The sequence below is a fragment of the Lissotriton vulgaris genome, chromosome 2_1 (assembly GCF_964263255.1).
Source record: "Lissotriton vulgaris chromosome 2_1, aLisVul1.2, whole genome shotgun sequence".
NCBI classification, from domain to species: domain Eukaryota; kingdom Metazoa; phylum Chordata; class Amphibia; order Caudata; family Salamandridae; genus Lissotriton; species Lissotriton vulgaris.
Window position 1 is genome coordinate 399,955,006 of NC_141687.1, and position 21,027 is coordinate 399,976,032.

General features: G+C 44.8%; 1 protein-coding gene across 4 annotated transcripts in view; it reads left to right on the forward strand.

Annotated features, from left to right (window-relative positions):
• The window catches only part of BMPR2 (bone morphogenetic protein receptor type 2), a 513,538-nt gene that overhangs the window by 466,011 nt on the left and 26,500 nt on the right, over positions 1-21,027 (forward strand). For all 4 annotated transcript variants that reach the window (XM_086955265.1, XM_086955263.1, XM_086955264.1 and 1 more), the window contains exon 11: positions 9,099-9,271. In XM_086955265.1, coding sequence (XP_086811391.1) covers positions 9,099-9,271 — 173 coding nt within the window. The remainder of the gene's footprint in view (positions 1-9,098; positions 9,272-21,027) is intronic.

The window sequence follows — 21,027 nt, forward strand, 5'->3', positions numbered from 1 at the left end:
ACATGGTGCACATATTGGTTGATTCACTTTTCCGCCACTCATTGTCGAGTGTTAATCAGGAGGTCAGCACATCAGGGTTTGGGAGAATATCACCCTCACACCCCCTCACCCTCCCAACCCTCTCACCCTCCCAACCCTCTCACCCTCACACACCATCACACCCTCGCCATCACACCCGCTTACACACCCTCACTCACCCTCACTCACTCACCCTCACACACCCTCATACACCCTCATCAGCATAGCATAACAAAACATAGCATAGCATAACAAAACAAAGCATAGGATACACAACCTCACAACCCTCTCACCCTCACCCTCGCTCTAACACACTCACCCTCACTCACCCACCCAACCAACCTCACCCACCCACCCTCACCCACCCACCCTCACTCACCCTCACCCACCCTCACTCACCCTCACCCACCCTCACTCACATAGCATAACAAAACATAGCATAGCAAAACAAAGCATAGCATAATAAAACACAACAAAGCATAGCATAGCATAAAAAAACAAAGCATAGCAGAGCAAAACATAGCATAGCATAGCAAAACATAGCATAGCATAACAAAGCATAGCCTAGCAAAACACAACAAAACATAGCATAGCATAACAAAACACAACAAAACATAGCATAACAAAACAAAGCATAGGATAGCAAAACTAAACATGGCATAGCATAACAAAACAAAGCATAGGATAGCAAAACAAAACATAGCATACCATAATGAAACACAGCATAGCATAACAAAACATAGCATAACATAACAAAACATAGCATAACATAACAAAACATAGCATAACAAAACACAACAAAACAGCATTGCTTAACAAAACAAAACAGCATGGCCGAACAAAACATAACAAAACATAATAACATAGCAAAACACAGCATAGCATACCAACACAACAAAGCATAGCATAGCAAAACAAAGCATAGCATAATAAAACACAACAAAACATAGCATAGCATAACAAAGCAGAGCAAAACATAGCATAGCATAATAAAACACAACAAAACATAGCATAACAAAGCAGAGCAAAACATAGCATAGCATAACATAGCATAGCATATCAAAACATAGCATAGCATAGCAAAACATAGCATAGCATAACAAAACATAGGATAGCAAAACAAAACATAGGATAGCATACAGCATCACTCAGCACCACCACAGCATCACTCAGTGGCACCACAACATCACTGAGCTCCCCAACAGCATCAATCTGTGCAACCATTCAACAACAACTGGTTCAAATATGTTATCTCAATGTTTCAAGCTTTATTACAAATGTAACAAAAAGATGTTAATATTTAACATATGTTCGTGGATTTTCGTCACAATAAAATACACTGAACATAATCTTCACAAATGTTATTTACAAAAGTTTAAGCTATTGCCATTATAAATTACAATAACTTTTATTGAAGTATTAATTATTAAAAAAAAAAAAAAAACATTGGTATTTGTAATATCAATACATGTAAGTCACATAAATACAACACATATTGCATTACAAATGCTATAGGTGTCACATTTGCGAGAGTTATAACTATTGCCATTGTAAATGACAAAGCTATTAATTTCACAATCTTCAAAAACAAAACCTAAATAAAAAATGTCATTTACAATACCAATAGCTCTAACTTTCCTAATACGAGACCTATTGCATTGCAAATGCTTGTTGATTTTATTTCTAACTTAGACTGTCAGCAGTACTATTGGAATTATCTTAGGAGGGGACGTCAATGCTAAATTAAATGATACGCACTGATGCAGAGACATATAATTCATGTCCTTCCTCCCGTAGGGGTGCAGAGATCGCTGTGTTTTTGAGCTCACATAACTTGTTTAATGTCATGGATCGGATGGGCACATCACACGTGATTAATAATCATTATCCAACATTCAGAGGTAGGGGCTATTCGTCCATCATAGACTTTGCTTTTATTTCCCCTCTGCTCGTGGGTTACTTGCACGCCACAGAGGTGGTTGCTACTATTCACGGGGATCACAAACCTATAAAAATAGCTTTGAGATTGGCTTCGCGACCCGTGGTTTCATCTGAATGCGGGGCCAGAGATTTAAAGCCATCAACTGTCAACTTAAGATTAATATGGAGGGGCGTTGATAATGATGATTTGTTTAAGGCACTAGCGAAGGACAACTTGCCCCTCATCAATTCCTGTTAGTCATTTTAAACCCCGCACCCAGAGGTAGTCCACGATTTTTCTAAACTCTGTCTGGCTATTAAAACTCTTTTGTCTGAAGCCTGCTTCTCTGAGTAAGCAGGGCCCTGGATGGTTTGACGCTGAATGTTCATTGGCTAACAGGAATTTGCGTAGGGTATTGTCAGTTAAACATAGGTGTGCCTTAGATGTGAAACTGGCTATGCAGAAGTACAATATAGCAGTTAATAACCGGAAGGGAGTAATTTTAAATGATCGTTGGGAAACCCTATCACAGGCTGCAAATAACAACAAGAGCCCCTCACACACATACGCAAGAGCCCCCACACACACGCAAGAGCCCCCCCCACACACACACGCAAAGAGCCCCACACACGCGCAAAGAGCCCCAAACACACGCAAAGAGCCCCACACACACGCAAAGAGCCCCACACACACGCAAAGAGCCACACACACACGCAAAGAGCCCCACACACATGCAAAGAGCCCCACAATTAAGAGTGGAACTACGGATAGATAGATTTTTTTTTTTTTTTAAACGAGATAGAAAATTACTTTCATATGTAAACCTAAGGAGGCATGCAAGACTACTCCCCGGTGACCTACGGTTATACTAACGCCCTGTATATAGAGTCTAAGAAAGGCTAACAAATCAAAGAAGCTGTCTGAAGGAGAACATTTTTTAAAGAAGCAATAAAGCTAAGGATAGAAACATGGTAAATGTTGACTCCATGGCAGGCATGTGGTATTGAAAATAGGTAGGGCAAAGTGTAAAATAATTTGACATGGCAAACATTATCTGCCCTAAATTTATCATACGTAATAAAAAGTAAATCATTAAATACCTGAAGGAAAAACTACACCAGTGTAAAAAAAAATATTTAGATAACAGAAAGCAAGGTTCCAAGTAAACCATCACTAAATGGGTGAACCTATGTGGCACAAATCAAATAAAATTGTTTCAGGAGCACCATTACATATCTCCTTGGCATCCCTTTTATGTACAACTCCCTTAAACATGTATCTACTCCATACATTTAATCACCTTATTATCTACTTAGACTCCTTTGAAACCTCAACCCTCCTGTCTGTTTATCGAAAGCAAAGGTTAAATGGAGGGCAAGGGAATCTACTTTCACTTGCTAGATAGACCTACATCTAATTTGACAAATAGCAGTAGCAAAACGTGGACATTATATTTTGTAGACTCTGGGGGGAGTTAATATCATTGAGGTCATACCAGAGAAAGATCTCCATGTTCAGCACAATTATTTTGGCATTATGGTACCCTCCCTCAAAGGTACTCATCTGCTCCTTGTGCCAGCTCCGATTCTCTTGATCTAACCACGAATGTTTGACAACCCAACTACCTTCACAAAGTAATCACAGCACCAGATAGGTCCTTCTCCTCAACTACTACCTAAGCATCCCTGACATACTTACTGTTATTTTCTTCAGCTTCGTTCTCTGTTCTCATCGGAGATGTTTTAAGGCTGCCTTTTTCTTTAGTCCCTTTAGCGGACTTTTACATAAGTCCATTGACTACCAAAGGATTCTCCACAGGACGGCCTTACTTATATATCCCTCTGTTCTTGCAACCGCTGTAAAATCTTTTCCACTCTTCAAGACCACCGAATCTGTTTCCAGGCTCCTCTACCAACTTCATCATATTCGACGAAAATGTCTCATCGTCAGAGCGCCTCCGAAACTATTCACCTCCTTCTCTTGTGGCACCAATGCTTTATGTCTAGCTCAAGCCCAGCCCACTGCCCTCTGCTCCCCCGTCTCCTCATTTACAATGACCTCTCTTAACCTCCCAAAATGTACATTTCAGTTCACTTCACCTAATCGCCCACCCCTTCCCTCGCACTGTACACCATCAGCTGGCCACTTTTTCTCCATGCTACATTTACACCTTCCCCTGGTGAACTGACGGCCCCACTCCCGCCCCCATCGCCCCACCCTTTTAGAGGTTATCCTAAGCTCTTGGTTATCCTGGACCCTTTCTCCCCTCCATCTATCGCCCCATAGCACCATCACACCCTCCGCCCCATGTGACCTCTCACCTCCTCTTCGCTCTTGCTCCTGAAGCACAGACAGGCCGCGCGTTTCTTGTAGCCGTCCCCATCGTAGGTGCGCGTCTGGTTGGACTTCAGCTTCATCATTCTCTAGCGGCGGGGCACAGGCTGGTGTGAACGTGGAGTCCAAGGGAACACGGGCAGGGCGTTCTAGGGGCGCGGGTTTAAAGAGAAAGGGCCGACAGCAAAGGCAGGAAGGCGGACTGGGGACGAGTAGGCCGTTATAAACAGGACAGGGAGGATGGGTATGGAGCTCCAGGGGCTGAATGGGGCGGTTACAGAAGCAGGCACAAGGTCGGGAAAGGTGGCAACCAAAACAAAAATAAAAATGGGACAGACGCCGGCACTAGATTGGGGTGTGGGGGTCGTAAACCACGTAGAAGGGCAGGGCTGCGATGATTAACGGACGAGGGCAGATTCAGGCCTGGCGCAATGAATGCCGTAATAAGGGTGACAGGTCAGAGGGAGCACGAAGTAGTAACAGGTTAAGGGGGTTTACTGTAGGCAGGGACGGTCCAGTGGGTGGCGACAGGCCGAGGGAGGGGGTAGGAGCAGCCGGGGGAGCACTGGGACCGGACAGGTGGTAGTACCTCACTGGAGCCCCACGGGGAGGCCTGAAGGCCCCGGGGGCGCTAGGTCAGGCTCGGCCCTCCTTGCTGCTCTCTCTCCGGCTTTACCGCTCTTAACGCTGCCTAAGCCGCCGCCTGGTCTCCTCCGCCCGTTCCTCCTCGCTCAAACCCGCCATCTTGGGTCGCGCTACGTAAAACACGCATATGCGGCGAGCCCGCCTCACCAGATACTCCTGGGACTCCTTGTTTACTGATCACGCTCAGCCTCGCAGCCCCGGTGGATTTAGGCGCACCGCGCCTCACAGAGCACACTCGCTCCTTGCCCCGGCCGGTCCCAGCAGCCCTCCGCCCGCTCTCGTTTCCTCGGGGAGCGGCGGAGGACTAGCGCTGCGTTCCAAGCAGGGACAGGCAGGCCAGGGGCAGGGGGCACTCACGGCGCTCCCTCGGCGAGGTCGGGTCGGTCTTCCCCGGCTTCGTCACTCCCACGCAGCTTCCTACCAAGCAGGGCGCCGAGGACCAATCCGGTCGCGGCGTTCACGCCAAGCCTCCACACACGCCCGGGAGTCAGCCAATGACAGCGCGGCTCCCGGGACCTGCCCCTGGATGATGCTGAGCCGGCAGCCAATCAGTGCGCGGCCTCGGCGATGACGCGGCGGCGCTGGGCCAATCCCAGCGCGGCGTTACTGGAGGGGCTCGTCTTGCTGGGCCAATAGGAGCGCGGCGGCTTCGATCTTTGTTGCTGCAGCTCCTGGTCACGAACGGCCGCTTTGGAGGGTGTTTCTGGCCCCGGGCCGCGACGGTGATTTGGCGGCAATAGATTTTCGGGGCCCCAGGTCGCGGTTAGACCGTTTCTAACCAGCAGATCAACAGGGGGGGATCCTGGGCGCAGGGAAACACCGCGGGCCTCGTTTCACCCCTGAATCTGTGCCAGCAGCAAGCACGGCCCGGCCGGACCAGACACGGGGGCGTTCCCGGCGTCGCGTGACGTCGGCAAAAGCCAAAGAATCTCGGGAACGCCCCCGTGTCTGGTCCGGCTTTGACGGACGCCTCTCTGTTCCAATGGCTAGCCTCCATTTATGGAGCTAGCCAATGAAGCAGAGAGGCGTGTTCAAGTCACCCATACTAGAAACTACAGATTTCTCTGGAGGAGGAGCCTAACGGCTCCGCCCCCCAGCGAAACCTAAAAAGGGGCAAAATATTTTGGTCTATTGTAAGAGACCTCAGATATATGGGACAGCTATTAACCCCTGTTAGCTGTACTATTTCTAGTTAATCCTGGGAAACTCACGTTTCTAAAATCTATGCTACTCCCCTATTGGAGCCTGACCAGTATGCACATGGTTCTTTTACCAGTATCCAGATAACACTTGCCAAAGTAGAAGAAGCTATTCACCAGAGCATTGGGAACAAGGCCCCTGGCCCCGATGGGCTACCAATAGATCTAAATGGAAACAGGATTTTTGGGCCCCGCTGCTCCTGAACGATTTTAATAATCTAACGCATGCTCCGTTACCCGATACCTGGGCAAAGAGTATTATTGTCCCAATATTTAAAAAGGGGGATTGGTCACAGCCCAGTAATTATAGGCCTATTTCACTGATCGATAACACCCTTAAAATATTGGGCAGAGTTTTATACAATAAGATTCTGGAATGGTCAGAGGAATGTAGTATTTTAGAGCCCTGCCAGCTAGGCTTTCTCAGTAGGGTTGGCACTAATGAACAATGCTCAACCTTAGCCTTGTAATCGGGAAATACACCATCGCACGGAATTCTTCAGTCTATTTGGCCTTTATGGATTTGTCCTCAGCATTTGACTTTATTAGGTCAAAGCTGTGGGCTATCCTGTTGGCCTATGGAATGGACTATTCTCTGGTCCATTTTTTGGCATATCTTCATAAAGACCTGCAGGCTCAGGTGAGGATTGGCAGAGGTAGAGAGGTTTCAGGACCTATCCAGGTTAGAAGGGGGGATCAGGACCCCCTTCTTTATATCATTTATATAAACGGATTGAATAAATCACTAGTATCCATGACTCAAGATGTTCCTATGATTAAGGGGAAACCCCTCACTGTACTACTATACGCAGACAATGCAGTGCTTATATTCCTCACCCCAAATTCTCTGCACATTCTAGTACAGTCCTTTGTTAAACACATGGATAGTTCGGACCTAAGTGTTAATTTTAACAAATCATTTTTAATGTCCTGTGGCCCTCGGAAACGCCAGCTTAGCTCCATTGTGGTTGGCAGTCAAAAACTGATAAGCACCTGTAAATTTCCCTATCTTGGGGTGTTTTTTTGCTGCAAACGGAACCTTGACTGAGCATCTCACCTATTCCATGAGCAAGTTCTCAAAGACCATCTACTCGATTTTTATTTTTCCCCGTCAAAAGTATACCGGTGCCATTTTAGCTATTTAAATTTTTTTTACACTACAATGTGTCACTTATGGAGCCGAGATTTGGGGTACTGCAAATAGTTCCTGCATTCAGCAGGACGAAAACAGGTTCTGTAGGAACCTGCTGGGTATCCCAATCTCCACTCCACAAGACATCTGCCACAAAGAATTAAATTTAAATGATATAACTGATTTTATACGTGCTCGACCAGCCCTTTTCTGGTGATCGGTCTGGAAGAATCAGGCAGCGACTCTAACCAGAGACATTATCACTGATTGTCTGAAGTGTGAGAAGGGTATGGATATTCCCTGGCTTTCTGAAATGTATCAGAGTTTATGCAGCGTCAATAAAGGCTGCATTTTCTTAAATCCCAGTAAAGCCGAAACCCTACACAAAAAAGAACTCAGAAGCACCCTTTACTTGTTTTATAGTGCAGAAAGAATTGCGCTGGAATCGAAGAAACCCTATGTTTCCAGTTAAATGTCTCTTGAGCGGCACTGCCAGCCCTTACCAAATTATCTTACCCTACCTATGAGCGACTGGGAAAGGAGCCTACTATTCCGCTTGAGAGCAGGGACAGTTAAATTTGCATTGTGTTTTTCCCTTGGCTACCACCCAAAACTTGATTTAGTACCCTGTCCAGGTGATTGGGTGAGTGGCCAATCAACCTTATGTATGTATGAATAGGCATTTATATAGCGCACTACTTACCCGTAGGGTCCCAAGGCGCTTCGACCGCTGCGAAACCCTTCCTGGCTTCCCTGAGAGATGGTCCCTTAATGGGTATCTCCAGGGTGAGACCAGGCATCCCCAGTGGTCTGGTGGGGCCGTTAGTGAAGATGAGGCAAGCTAATGCCCAGAGTTGCCGAGTGTGATCGCTGATCAGAGTGGGCACCAAGGCGAGAGAATTATCGAGTCCGCTGACCCTGGTCCAGAAACCTGCCGGGAATCGAACCCTGGTCCCGGGCCGTCCTCTGCTCTCGGGTGTGCCGCCTCTAACCAGTGAGCCACACTACTTCACCTTAAACTTTTTGTTCTTTTGCAAATATTATATGAAATACATCAAAGGGCTCCTTTACCCTTTTTTTAATAGGAGCAGGCCGATTAGTTTGGATTCTGCCTATTTAAGTATGCTTGCCCGGACCGACGAAGAGCTGGTCTTTCGTTTAAGTACATTTCTGAGAATTGCCACTCAGGCACGTAAGACAATGCTCAACCCTTAAGTTTTTAGTCACGTATGGACAAGTTTATAATTGTTGGAGAGATCGATTTCTCTATATTCTACTGACTTATTTATTGATAATGGATTCTCCATTTTATCTACAATTTGTGATACTGTGCTTTATTGTAAAAAAAAAGTATAAGCATTTATTATTACTCTTTTTTTTGTCAGTTACATTTATACTATGCTGTACTTTTATGGATAGAATGTTTATCCAAATAAAGTTTATGAACGGAACTGAGTCCATACATGTGGTGTAACAGGTTTTTTGAGGACCGCTGATGCATTCTAAAAAACAAAAGACTGGGAAAGGGGGATTTAAATTCACTACTTGTAAACATAATTTTATCCCTATATTTGTTTCTCTTCATCAATGAATTTCACTTGAATATCTTATCCGTTAATCTAATAAAAATATTAAGGGAAATAAATAACACAGTACAATGGTCTCCTAATTATGTATTGATTAGTGTTGCTTATTAATTATTTTTGAGTAGCAGATTGTCATTTTATTTGACTAATTTTGTAAATGTGTTTTATTATATAATGATGCTTAGTTTTAACTCTGAAACAGCTGAATGTCTTCGAAGACTGTAAGGCGAGAATTGTATTTGAATGCACATTTTCTCTTACAGGCTGTACGATCACTAAAGGAGACGATCGATGACTGCTGGGATCAGGATGCCGAGGCACGTCTAACTGCTCAATGTGCAGAGGAGAGAATGGCAGAGCTTATGATGATCTGGGAAAGAAACAAATCTGTCAGCCCGACTGTCAATCCGATGTCTACAGCAATGCAGAATGAGCGGTGAGTCAAGAGTTATACAAATTGTGTTTTTTAGGCATTAACCTGGGGTTCAATGAAAAGTGAAGCTACCAGAAAGCCAGTTGCCCTATAGTTTACAGTATTGCTTCAGGATCAGTTCATGTAACATATATTATTCTGTTTGTGTAGTGGATATAGATGGAAATGTGTATAATTATTTGTTAATGAAACCTTGTTCATGGCATGGAGATAATACAGTCTGGGGTTGGCTCGAAAATGCTTATGTAAAATTATAAAGACATATGTGGGGCAATAAAATGACATTACGTTGACCTAAAGCCAAAGTGCATGGGATGGAAGAATAGTTTGGGTCATGTGCAAATTATCTGCATAGGTTCTTCAGTCTAAAGAAGTCTCCCCTTCGAAGAGATGGAACTAAAGAAGGTCATCTCATAGTGCTTTAGGAAGGTGTTCTACTTGAACTTACGTTGTGAAGGTTTTCAGGGCTCATTGCTTTTATTTGTATATGCCATGATAAATAATGACACATAGAGCCATGGACTGTCATAAATGTTAGGATGGGGTGCATCTCACCCGTTTGTCTCCTTTAAATTTTGCCTATGAGCTGTGGTGGAAACCCTTATTTAATGGAAAGCTTTCACTCAACTCACTTGAGATAATCTTTGATAACCTATTTGTTTTTCTTTTTTATTCCCCATCCTTGGTTGAGTGCTGTCCTGCTGCTATTTTGCTGTAGATGCCCCTGTCCTTCAGTTTGACTTTTATTTGGAATGAAATTGCTCATCCATATGTCTGTAGGTTTAGCATCTATTTTGGTAATTTGGAAGAAAGGTTACCCAGAGGGTGTTGCCCATTTGTACTTCATGTTTCTTGCTTGATTATCCATGAATACCATGCATATGTGGCCGTGAGCTTTTTTAAGCCAATCGTCTCTAGCAGCTTGACCGTAGACTGTTCCAAAAGGAAGAGAAGTTCCCAGCAGCACTCTGTGTAACATTAAAATACATAAACAAAATGACCTCTACTCATTACAGTGGAATTGCTCAACAAAAGACTACCCAATTGAATGAATGAATGGCCGAGATTTGTATAGTGTGCAGCTACTCCGCCCAGAGTGTCCTGGCGCTGATAGTTCACATGTGCAAACCCTACATAGACTTAGTTTTTAAATAGCCATGTTTTCAGTTGTTTTTTAAAGTGGGAGAGCACTGTTAGTAATCTCATTGCGGCCGGCAGTTTATTCCAAATGTGGGCTCCCAAAAAAGCCAAAAGATCTGCCGCCTTTTGCGTGCCAGAGGAGCTTTGGGGATGCAAGCCAGGTTGGCGGTGGACAATCTGAGTGTCCTGGATGGCACATAACAGCTGACTCGTTTTCTGAGATAGGCGGACCCTGTGGCATGGAAGGCTTTGAAAAAGATAACCAGAGCCTTACATTTTATTCTTTCCCTAACTGGGAGCCTGTGTAGGGGCTTTAGATTGGGGAGGGGGGGGGGGGGGATATGTGATTTGGTCTTCAGTTTAAGAATCGCCCTTGCCACTGAATTTTGTACTACCTGGAAACGCTCGAGCAGGTAGTCTGGCAAACTCAGATATAGGGCATTAGTGTAGTCCAGTCTTTACGTGATCAAGGCCTGAACCGCTGTCCTCCTGGAATCCTGGAGGAGAAGCGACAGAAATGTATTTAGCATCCGTAGTAGTCCAAAGCAGGTTCCTACTGGGGCTTGAACTTGGGACCGCATGGAGAGACTGTTGTCAATATAGATGCCCAGATTTTTCACTATCGATTGGGCAGTGCTGGGGGGAGGTCTGACGGCCACCACTGAACACTGAATCCAACTGTCCTCCACGGATTGGCCGCTGAATATGATCTCGTTTTTTTGTCAGGCTTACATTTAAGCTGATTCTGCTTCAGCCACTTAACATTGGTGAGGCAGGATCTAATTGCATCCCCTTTAAAATCCTCTACTTTCTTACATGAAAAAATTAGCTGAATATCATCCGCATAGGAGACTTTTTTTGCGCCATGTGTCTCTGCTAATGATGCTAGTTGTGACATGTACAGATCGAATAAGGTAGGACTTAAAGCAGAGCCCTGCGGTACACCCGCCGTTATGCTTGGCATTGTCGCTGAGAATGGGGGGTCCAGATAATCTTTTCCCTATTTTCCAAAGGATGTAATCCAGACCAAAGCATTCCTTTCCATGCCCATGTTAGTTAGTCTGTTTAAGAGCATCCCATGGGGCACCGTATTGAATGCTGCCGACAGATCTAACAAGATCAATATTGCTCTTCCCCCATCCTCCAGCTGATCTAAGGTGTTCAGTAACTTCCAGCAGGCCAGACTCGGTGTTATAGTTATCCCTAAACCCTGGTTGTGTGGGGTGCAGCAGATTGTGTACCTCCATATACTCCGTAAGTACATTATTAATATGTTTCTCCACCACTCAGGCAAAAGCGAGAAGAAAGGAAATGGGTCTATAGTTGGTTGGAGTGTTGGGGGTCTGTGTTAGGTTTCTTCAGGAGAGGTAGGATTTTCGCCTGCTTCCAGATAGATGTCATGATGCTCGTTACAAGCGAGGAGTTGAGAACCGTGTTGACTGGCGCGCTCAAGGTGGCAGGCATCAGTAGGTGATCCAGACTTGAGGCCCAAGAGATACGTGAGTGAGTCTTCAAGTTTGATGGCAGGGATTTGTGATAGTGGTGGCCTTTGTAAAAGTACCTCCGAGGAGGAGCACGGAAGGACGCATCCCACCTGAGCGTAGTGGGAGGGTGTAATTTCTTCCGCCTCCAAGGAAAGTGACTTTTGAATCCCCGTTATTTTATCATAGAAGAAGCCAGCCACCTGCTTTGCCCAATTGGCTGATGACGGTGCTACTTTGATCTCTGCTTTCGGGCTGTGAATAATTTAACGATTTAAACATTGTCCTTACCTCTGTTAGTATTTGCAATTCTATTTTCCAAATAGCTCCTTTTGGGCCCTCCTTGCTAGTTTATAGTGTGCTTTCAGCACTGCCTTATAAGTATTTCTGTCCTCTACAAGATACTGGCTGCACCATTTTCTTTCACATTTTTTACAATTACTTTTGCTGGATCTCAGCGATTCGTCGAACCACTGAGCCGAATGTCCGTTTCTCTTAGAGGTACGTTTGGTCATAGGAGCAGCTGCCTCAATGTTCATTCTCAACCAATCTTCTACCAAGTGGGTGTCTGTTTCAGGGTTGCCCATCAGAGAGGGGGCAGAGGAGTTTAGCACACACTTAAGGGAAGGAGTATCTATTTAAGGTTAGCTCTATAAATAAGCGCTACCTTTGCCTCCACTAACAGGTTAGACTTCCCTATGACTGGAATCCGAAAGTTTACCAGGAAGTGGTCTGACCAAATTAACTGTCTTGGAGGATCCACCACCACCTGTATGTCACAGAAAATTTGGTCTAATGTGTGTCCAAATTTGTGGGTAGGACCTGAGACAAAAGGTATGAAATTGCAGCTTGCCGTGATCTCTAACAAGGCCCTCACCTAGGAGTCCGAAGGCTTGTCAAAATGCAAGTTCAGGTCACTTAGAATGAGAAGGTGCAGTATCTCTCCCAGCCCCGCGATTTACGCTGAACCTAACAGGCACACCTTTGCCCTACCTGGGCTGCAACCCTCAGCTTCCGTCCTTGCCAGCAGTCTCCCCCCGCCGCCACAGCCTTCTCCATCCTTGTGTGGCCGCCGTGCGGGGGAGACTTCAATTCCCAGGGGGCATAGGGGCAGGCAAGCAGACGCTCCACCGGACATCCGCGCCTGGAGGCGCTTGAAAAGAAAGACTCTTTGCGGCATAGCGGGAGTATCTCTCCCAACCCCGCGATTTACGCTGAACCTAACAGGCACACCTTTGCCCTACCTGGGCTGCAACCCTCAGCTTCCGTCCTTGCCAGCAGTCTCCCCCCGCCGCCACACGCCGTGCGGGGGAGACTTCAATTCCCAGGGGGCATAGCGGCAGGCAGGCAGCCGCTCCACCGGACAGCCGCGCCTGGAGGTGCTTGAAAAGAAAGACTCTTTCCGGTGTCGCGGGACGCGCGTCGGACTGCGCCGGGCTAAGCCCGGGCAACGGGCGGGCCCTCTTAGGCCCTCCGAGGCCAGAGGAGGCCCGGCTGGGCTGGTCCTTATCGCCCGTACATGACGGACATTTGAACAGAGGACGATAAGTAATTTATAGCCTTTATTGTATACGGTCTATTTTGCAATATTCGTTTTAAAATGTCTAAAGGTCAAATTTCAAGAAGGAAGTCCCAGGCAGCCGGTAGTCTGATAGGCTATCGCTGAAAAAACCCTTTCATCCGAATTACTTTCAAATAAACGATCATCCTTAGGTTCTATTCAGTTATCCACTACTCCTCCAACACCATGCACAGTCAACATCGTTACGGAAGACCCAGGGATTCCCTTACTCCTTCAAGATAGCCCCGCTCAAACACAACCTTCACAGGGGGACACTATTACCACAATTAATCTTGACCATTCGTCTAATTTATCAAATGAGGATTACCCTCCTTTACCACCTCCGGGCAATAAATCTGGCCCAATCCATCAACCGTTGAGGGCAGCCCCATTGCATACTGCCAAAAATAACAGTGAACACTACATAGATTTACCCCCAGAAGCAGAAAGGTAGTATAGAACCCCATGCCAATCTTAAAAACAAAGTCATTCATTGGCTGTGTACTAACAGACCTCTTCCACCAAATATAAATGGTGAGATAGTGTCTGTTAGACGACGCAACTGGGTGGGCCCCCGCCCAAAAGATATTGAGGGGGATGTTGTGATAATCAATTTCAGGGACCATAGAGTTGTCACTCATATCACTGACTGGTTTCCAGGGAGAGGGGAAGGGGCATTTCACCCCGCGATCTGAGCTATTTCTATCCTAAAGCTCTCCTGACCCACCCAAAATTTCCACCATTACCTGAAACTTTCAACACCTCACAATTTCCCAGTTGTAATACTCAAAATCTAACAGCGAGACCTTATATAACTAAACTCCCTCATTCTTCCCACCTAAACGTACTTATAAGCTCCCCTCTTCTCATTTTGACAGGCATCAATACACAAATTACAACGAGCGATGGAGTATTCCACTATGTAACCCTTATATCAAGTTTAGAGGACCTGGATTGACAGCTGATAGTTGCACAGCGGCTTGACCGATTAGTTCTTTCTCCTGGGTCTCTCGAATATCAAAATGGGCACGGGCGCGATCTATCTCTTGATAGTCCCAGCAATACTATTTTAATTAGTGAACCCATCGAACCAATTGTAACAGGAAGGTCTCCTCCTATGTTTCATGGGAGACAAACTATACAATCACCGGATGCCAGGGCACAGTTGGACCCTTTATACTCCATACCGCCTCCCACTCCTAGGGAAAAGGAAATTAGAGATGCTGTGACACACAAGGTACCCAGTTCTTTTATTCTGTCCCATTCATTCTGGTCTTGGAATGTGGCAGGTTTGGTAAATAAACTTGGACAACAGTCTTGGTGTATTTTTCAGCCAAGTCCCGCCATCTTGTGCCTACAGGAAACTTGGACTTTAGATCCTGCACACTTATTGGGGTATCGGACTTTCTACTCATCAGCGTTACCAACCCCCCATGGCAGGAATAGTGCGGGCTTATGTATATATCTTAGCACTGTGAGTGGGCTTACTGTTCTAAACTACTTTTTGACTGAAAACTACCAGATTCTAATTCTTAGATGGGGCATTTCCGTTAACATGATTTTAATCAACTTTTACAACAATGTGTTTATTGATAATTTGGATAGAGTCACAAATAATCTGTTGTGTGATGTTTCCTCCATAAAAGAAAGAACAGGGGGCGAGTTCTTCCTGGTCTGGGTGGGTGATTTTAACTGCAATATTTGTCAGGATGGCCCGAAGGGCTTGTGCGGCCTCGGAAACCCTACTGACGATAACCCGAGTCACTTTGCCCATTCTAGGCAGGGCGACATTTTGAATAATCTGTTGTTCTATTTTAATCTTACATTCATCAATGAATTATGCTCGCCAATAATACAGTTCCAGCCAACTTATCATGGCAGAGGGTGCAATTCTATAATTGACTTCACCCTCTTTTCTAAAATGTACACCACTTTAATAACTTCATGGGAGACGCTAGATGTTATCATGGAGACCACTACCCAATTTCTTTCTCCATAAAAAAGGTGGAACCAGAGCAGCCACGGAGAGAAAATAGTACTCTTTACCAAAAACCGATCACCCTTGCTCGCAAAAACGGCTATACCCTTAAATGGGATAAGGTCTACCCTGTGGGACTATTAACAAACTTACTATCGAAAATGAGGGAGGAAATACACATCTGCCTCTCCCCCAGTGACGACCCTTTCATAATTTTGGATTCTTTTTCAAAAATTCAATTAACTCTAAAACAACTACTGACTAGATACCATAGCCCAGATTCGAACCAGCCAATTACTGCACTATTGCTTTAAAAACCTTAAAAAAGGCCCTCCACGCTACACCTAGATCCCTATCTGAGATTCGAGAAGCTAGACAAACCTATCGTCTAGTACTGAAAAACAGGGAGAAATCATTGAAAAAAGAAGCATGGCAGGCTTTAATTACCGCCTCCAAAAATAGGGACTCTACCTCATTCTGGAAGGTGGTTAATGCTCCTATTTTCCGTGACAAAAATAACACAGCAGCGATAGACATTGGTATAAATGGTGAAGATTGGGTCACTCACTTCGAACATCATTATGATAATGAATCTTCTTCCACATCAGTACCTTTCGCCCCTATTACTACATCCGGAAACATGGGAAGTGCTTGCAAGGGAGCTTTCCCTTTGGGAATTTCCTTTACTTGTGATGAGGTTAAAATGGCAATAAGGGAGAGCCCCTTGGGCAAGGTGCCCGGCCCAAATGGTATACCAATTGATGTCTTCGAACATGAAATCGACCTCTGGGCCCCACTTTTAACTAACGTTATGAACAGTGCAAACTCGGTTGGCTAATATCAACTTGAACTGTGGCCATAGTGGTTCCGATCTTCAAAAAGGGTAACAGACAAGATCCAACCTGTTATCGGCCTATTTCCCTTCTAGATGCCCTAATGAAGGTGGCCGGTCGCATCATTTTAAAGCGAATCCAACTGTGGGCCGAGGAAGGCAACATTATATCTAACTTCCAGTATGGCTTCCACACCGGCTTGGGAACAATAGAGCAGAGTTTAAATTGTATCTTTTAATTTCTAAGTACACCCAGGCCAGAAAAGGGAATCTTTTTATTACTTTCATAGACCTGAGCTCTGCTTTCGATTGTGTGGACCACAACCAACTTTGGTCCACACTATCTGACTTGGGCATTGATGTAACAATCTTAAATTTTATCTAGGAATTATATAGGGGCGCTGGGGCCAGGGTGCGTTTTGGCAAGCAGGGGGAGTGCTCGTCAAAATTTTCCATCAAGAGGGGAGTGAGACAGGGGTGCATTCTCGCACCCCTGTTATTCACGTTATATATATAAACTCTATCGGCGATCACCTTAAGGGTTTCCCCTACGACTACCCTTCATCTCAGGGCCACCCTGTCCCCATACACTTATACGCTGACGATGCGGCCATTATGTCACAAACCAGGCTGGGTCTCCAGAGGGCGGTCACAAAATGTAATACCTATATGAGAGATAAGGGGCTGAAAGTCAACACCACCAAAACATATACTACGGCTTGTGGGCATGGCACCAAGAAAGTACCCTGTCCCATATATCTTGAGGGTAGGAGAATAGAGACTACTGATCACTTTCCTTATCTTGGAATATCCTTTGATAGGAAAGGCACCTGGCATACAGCAGTTAAAGCGAGAAAATTAGCCTTCTTGAGAGCGGTCGGTGCACTGCATAACTTTGCGGCAAAACTTGGCGGTAGACCCGTCAAGGAACTAATAACAATATATAAGGCAAAAGGTATATCTACGGCCACCTATGGATCAGGTATCTGGGGCATCGAAAACATAACATCTATTCAATTAATTGAAAATCAGTACCTCAGATATCTGTTGGGGGGCCCCTAAATCCTCAGCAAATTACTTTACCCACCTGGAATTAGGTATGCCTTTTATTTCTGACACCATAAAAATTGCACCTATCCTTTTATGGCATAAGGTGTGGGTCACTCCGGAGACAGTTTTTGACCGCAAATTAATCTCGGACTGTCTCACCCTGGATGGCGTCAGAAACATTAAATGGTTGTCCCATGTGCAAGCTCTGATGACCGAGCTTGGCCATCCTGAGTTTTTCTCTAGACCATCTAGCATGGAAATGTTTCCCAGAAAATCATTGAAACAATTGGCCATGACTCATCTGGCCAACAAAGGATGGTCTATAGAAAAACACAAAAACGCAGTTTTGGCCTTTCAGGAAATCACTATTAATCCAGGGCCCCAATCGTACCTCGTAAGTGACCTAACCTGCTACTCAATAATGTTATTAACACGCTTCAGGTTTGGAACTTTCTTCCGCATTGTTACTTTTCCATCTTGTAATAATTGGTCGAGGGATTTGCCTACTTGCCCTTGTGATGATTTATCCCCCCAATCAAATTTGCATTGTATTTTATTTTGTAAATATTATACTGTTCCACGGAGGATTATTCTGAAACCAATCCTTAAAGCGTGGGGCCACCGCTCCTGCAGACTAGCCTATGTTAGATTGCAACAGCTGGAAAATGATTTTGTGGCTCAAACCATATCCAGTTTTTAAAACTATTGATTAAGTTCAGAAACTCTATGTAAAGCACTTTAATCCTGTACTTACTAGTACTTATATAGCTTTTAATGTACCTGTTTTTATCAAATCGGATTTGTTCGCTCTCTAAAAACAATGATTTTGAATCTTTCTGTACCTTTGTGATACTTTGTGACTGTATGTTTCTTTTTTAACTTGTATGCGTTTATGAATTCATTTCTGAATATCGAATAAAGCTTTTTGAATTAGAATTTTTTTTGAGAAGGTGCTTATATTTTAGGGCAAGTGAGGTGATGCATTCATGCAGAGAATTAATACAATTTCCTACTGCACCCGGTTGTCTGTAGATAAGCATTCCCCTGGTGCATTGGTGTGGTGAGACCACGCAACAAAACCCTAGACAGTAGGCACCCTCTACCTGGTCAAGTAGAATAGGGGAGAATGCTAGTTCCTACGTGTAGACCACGGCGATTCTCCCCCCCCACCTCCCCCCCCCCCCTCTGATCCCAGCCTGCCTATCCATTGTCAGGATTTTATAGTCATCAGGAATGGCCGATGCAATTGTTGGATTGGACGAGTCTGAAACCCATGTTTCGGTGAGAAACAAGAAGTCGGGAAGTTTGTCATGGACTTGTGCTTCATGCTTTTGGAGGGAGCGAGTATTGAGAAGTGCCGCTTTGACTTGTTTTCCCAGACTGCCTGCGCTAGTGCTTATTTCCCTCTGGAGTAGTGACAATTGCACATTCTACCCCCTTACCCCACCCCCCTCCATTGCCCGGAATCCAACTACAACACTGGCAAACACTGCCTGCCACAATATGCCTACATTTGTGGAAGTTGCCTAGGTCCTGTAGTGCTTCACAAGTGTAACTAAGGATAATTCTCGACTCAACAGAGCAACAGGCAGTATGGATTTTGCCCGACGCCTCCGGCGTGCAGGCGGGCTTGCCTTAGGCAGGATTGCATTACAAAACTGCCAACCAAGATGGTTGCTTCCTATGTCCTGTACTCAAGAAAATGTGTATGCAGTGCAGTCATACATTTGTCCACCAAAGATCACCTTTCAAGCAACAAGCACCCACCTTAAACAATTCATTAGTAAAAAAATAAAGGCACTAGATCTACATCTCTACCCATCTCGCCTGTCCAAGGGCACGGAGGGCTTCTCAGATTCCATGACAGTAGCTGACTGTAAAGGAGGAAGAAATCTACACTGTGGACCCCCAAATGCAGAAGTTGTGTGAACTTCCAGTTGGTGATAAATAGGAATAGCGTGCACCTACTTTTATTCCTCCACCCCACAGATTAGAGATCGTCTGCTGCCAAGCCTGGTGGTGGCAAGCTTGCCCATGCTTAATCCAGAGTGGGGACTGTGTCAAACAGTGACAGTGCCCTTCTGAATTGGCAAGCTGCATTAACAGCTTCAACAGAGATGCAAACAGTGGCTCACCACACCCATTGATTTTGTAGCAGAGATGGCGAAGTGCAAGGAGATGGTCGGTTGCAGCATCTAGGGAGCTGGCCTAGGACTCTCCCTTCAGAGCCCTTAGGAGAAGACATAGATGCTAACTGGTCATCGAGATTCTGGTCCCAAATTGGCACCGTCTTGGCCAGCATAAGAAAGGTACTTTTGACTTAGAGAGACACTTGCTCAGTCTTGAGCATTTACCAAACTCACCACCTCGTTGACTTTAGCCATAGCTGGGAGAAGGTTATATTTGTTAATATTTGGCTAATGACTTACTTAAGGAGTAATCTTGGCCCCTGTGCTGTTTTTTAAATGCTTTTGGTTGACCTGAGAATAATCAAATTGTTTTAATCTCATGTCAATTTGTTTTTTTCCGACTGTAGATGTCCGTGTTGCTTCATTGCCTTAGATGTGTGAGACCCTTATACTGTTTTGTTTTTTTTCTTTATCTAAGCTTCTTCATACACTTCCCCATTCCCCCTATGTCACCTTTAAAGAAGTGGAAGATCAACAGAATTCTTGTGCCACAAAGATGCCTCATCAATATGGTACTCTCACTGCAGCCACACAAGGCTGTCTGAGCTATTCAAAACTGTACACACTGATGACAAAGAACCCAACATCAAACAAGTGGTCAAGGAACTAGAGACAAATACTTTACTGGAGGATTAACAGGAGTGGAACGAGCAGTGACAAATTTGAAATCCCAAACTAGGATATTGTTGTTAGGAGCTGGGACAGATTTCCCTGGAGGGCATTTGCATTTGAAAAATAAATGTGCACTTCAGTGTATATAGTAGATTAATGCTAAACAGAGGTTTTGGACAGTTTGAAATGGGGTGCTCAATTTGTGAGGGTAGTATTAGTCATTTTAAGGTCATCTTATGTCTGCGTCAGAGACCTTCAAAGTGCAATCAAACCCTAATATTTTTTTTTGGATAATCTGTGGTTCTTCCTGGGGAATCTAAGTTAGATTGCATTGATACAGACTACAATAATGTTTTTGAAATGGTGAATGGCAGGAGTTTCAGCGTCTGCCCCTGTAACAGTGTGCCAGTCACGTCACTGAGATGGGTTTCGGGTTGGAAAATACACACATGTTCCTTAATTCCTCCAAGGCCCTAGCTCTTTGTAATCTCAACATTTGGGTATCCCAGCCAGTAATCTGTATCCTGCTGATGCAATCTGCCATTCACTTCGTTGTAAGACAGTCATCCACATAATTATAGCCATGCATATTGAGTCCCATGCTCAAGTCCTCCTCCGGTAAAACTGCAATCTTAAACATACGGTAAAACTGCAATCTTAAACATACGAAACACACAGCCATTGATTTTTTATAGTAATAGACTATACCAAGTGATCAAATCTCCACCTATTTCCATGAGAAAATCTCGAACATTTACTCGGCCCTTAATCATGATTTAGGGCCCCCCTCTGACCTGGAGACTTTTTCACCAGCTGCAAGCTCCGTTAAACTGCAGGGTGGTTATTTTACTAACTTCCCCCTGCTTACATCAGAACAAAGGAATCTGCTTCTGGACAACCTGAAGTCAGGATCTCC